The 2,649-nt window shown below is 36.2% G+C and overlaps 1 protein-coding gene across 1 annotated transcript; it reads left to right on the forward strand.

Annotated features, from left to right (window-relative positions):
• The first annotated feature begins 551 nt into the window (after window positions 1-551).
• LOC120083638 (syntaxin-124) lies at window positions 552-2,305 on the forward strand. Its single transcript, XM_039039474.1, has 2 exons — window positions 552-1,345; window positions 1,637-2,305. The coding sequence occupies exons 1-2, from the start codon at window positions 867-869 to the stop codon at window positions 2,067-2,069; spliced, it is 912 nt and encodes a 303-aa protein (XP_038895402.1). The 5' UTR covers window positions 552-866; the 3' UTR covers window positions 2,070-2,305.
• The last annotated feature ends 344 nt before the right edge of the window (window positions 2,306-2,649 follow it).

Raw genomic sequence — 2,649 nt, forward strand, 5'->3', positions numbered from 1 at the left:
AGATATTATTAGTACATAATCAAAATAATGTAGGTGTTAGGAGATCTCTAATTATACATTTTTATCATATAACATAGATGTCAAAATTGTATATTTAGTCCACCCAAATTATGATAAAGGATTTGACTATTTGAACTCGATAGCTCTCCAAACATGGGACACAAGTCATAACATAGTTGAAACCACCCATAACAATTGTATTGTATTTTTATTACATATGATTAATCATTTTTAATATAATTCTATCGATTCAAATAAAGTGTTATATTAAAAAATAATTTAAAAAAACCCAATAATTACTTCTCTTTTTCTTTTTGTTAAAGGACAATCATGATTCATTTTGATTCCCACTTAAAATCTTAATTTAGTTATTAATTAGTGGTTGGAATGTTGGGAATATAGAAAGGAAAGAGACCAAGTCAAAGAGATGATGAATGACAGAGGAAAAAGTTTGAATTTTTGATGAAGAATGCGCCAAGTGGATGATATTTCCCCCAATCATCTAAAACCTTCCTTCCAATTGAAATATCTAATTACAGCAATTCCATTTTCAAAACTTCTCTAATTTCTCTATACCCATCTTGGGGTGTTGGAACTTTACTTTCTTTTTCCTTTTTTTTCCCTCACCCCCAAAACTCTTTTCTCTTCCTCATTGGACGAAGATAATTAAACACAAACTTCGTCTAGGAAAAGAAAAGACCAATAATTTTCAACCCTTTTTCTTACCATCTCAAAAAACCCAAAAAACAAAAAAAACAAAAAATCCAAAAAACAAAAAAAAAAAAACAAAAACAAAAAACAAAAAACAACCACCCCCTGAAAACCCATTTTGAAGATTTGAGTGTACAAACAAAAAATCAGACAAAATGAACGACTTATTCTCGAATTCGTTCAAAAAGTACACGGATCTGAAGCAACAGGCGTATCTGGACAGCATGGAGGCTGGAAATGAGAGTGTAAATTTGGACAGATTCTTTGAAGATGTAGAAAATGTTAAAGATGACATGAAACAGGTGGAGAGTTTGTACAAGAAATTGCAGCAGGCTAATGAGGAGTGCAAGATTGTGCATAATGCCAAGACAATGAAGGAGCTGAGGGGGAGGATGGAGGCCGATGTCACCCAAGTTCTCAAGCGAGTCAAAATGATCAAAGGAAAGCTCGAAGCTCTCGAACGTTCCAATGCCGCTCACCGCAGCCTCCCCGGCTGCGGCCCTGGCTCCTCCGCTGACCGGACTCGAACGTCCGTCGTCAGCGGTTTGGGAAAGAAGCTCAAAGATGTTATGGATGATTTTCAAGGCCTTAGAGCTCGAATGAACGCCGAGTACAAAGAAACCGTCGAGCGAAGGTAATTCTCAAATCTCAATCCCAAACCAACCTAATACTATTTAACATATCTGCCTCATAATAACCGTCGAATTGAAGGTAGATTCTATATATCCCCTCATAATCACGCAGCAAACAAAACATAAACCTCATTAGACATAGATCGATAAACTCCTACTTGCGATATAGCCTATCATCGATAAACTTCGAGAACTAAATCTAAATTTTACTATATCTGCAAATTTGAGTCTGATTGTGGTATTTTAATAACATCATAAAAATGAGTACTTTTTTGGGGGGATGGGGGAGACAGGTACTTCACAGTGACTGGGCAGAAAGCAAACGAAGAGACAATAGAGAATTTGATATCAAGTGGGGAAAGTGAGAGCTTCCTGCAGAAGGCGATTCAAGAACAGGGGAGGGGTCAGATAATGGACACAATTTCAGAGATTCAAGAACGACATGACGCTGTGAAGGAAATAGAGAAGAATTTGATAGAGCTGCATCAGATATTCTTGGACATGGCAGCTTTGGTTGAGGCGCAAGGCCACCAACTGAACGACATCGAAAGCCATGTCGCACATGCTAACTCCTTCGTTAGAAGAGGAACAGAGCAACTGCAAGAAGCCAGAGAGTATCAAAAGAGCTCGAGGAAGTGGACTTGCTATGCCATAATTTTGGTGATTGTTCTCATTGTCGTTCTTCTCTTCCCATTCTTAACTTCAATTTTACCTCATTTGTTGTAGAAAGGTTATTCATTTGCTTCTGATTTTCCACTGCCACTCACCCAAAAAAAAGCAATACCCCCTCCAAAAGAGAACAGAGTACAGAGTACAGAGTAGAGAGGCAGAGGATTATTAGAACCAAGAAATTTGTTTGCTTCATTTTCTGTCATTCAATGTGGCGTTTTCTGAGGATGTGTTGGTTGGTACATAGTTGTAAATGTGTTTATAGAGAGAATTTGCTTTCATTTGGATTATCCTCTTTCTATTTGGAACTCCTCTTAGTTGCTGAAAACAAATGTATAGCCAAAGATCCCTTCCAATTTGATCATTTCATTTATTTTATCACTTTTAAATGTTTTTTGTTTCTTTCTACTTTCCTACTTCTATAATTTGTAGAACATCTTGGATACATGGATTTGTTATGTATCAATCTACTCGAGATTTGAGTACTCGATTATCATTAAGAACTTTTTACACCAACAGAATACTTAAAACATATTCAAAAAGTACAAAATAAAACTAGAAAGCTAAAGGTAAAAGTAGGGAACCAAAGTTCATATTTTTGAAAGGTTTTGTGTGGGGGTATTGAAGACTTTGACTC

This window comes from Benincasa hispida, chromosome 8 (assembly GCF_009727055.1).
Source record: "Benincasa hispida cultivar B227 chromosome 8, ASM972705v1, whole genome shotgun sequence".
NCBI lineage: Eukaryota > Viridiplantae > Streptophyta > Magnoliopsida > Cucurbitales > Cucurbitaceae > Benincasa > Benincasa hispida.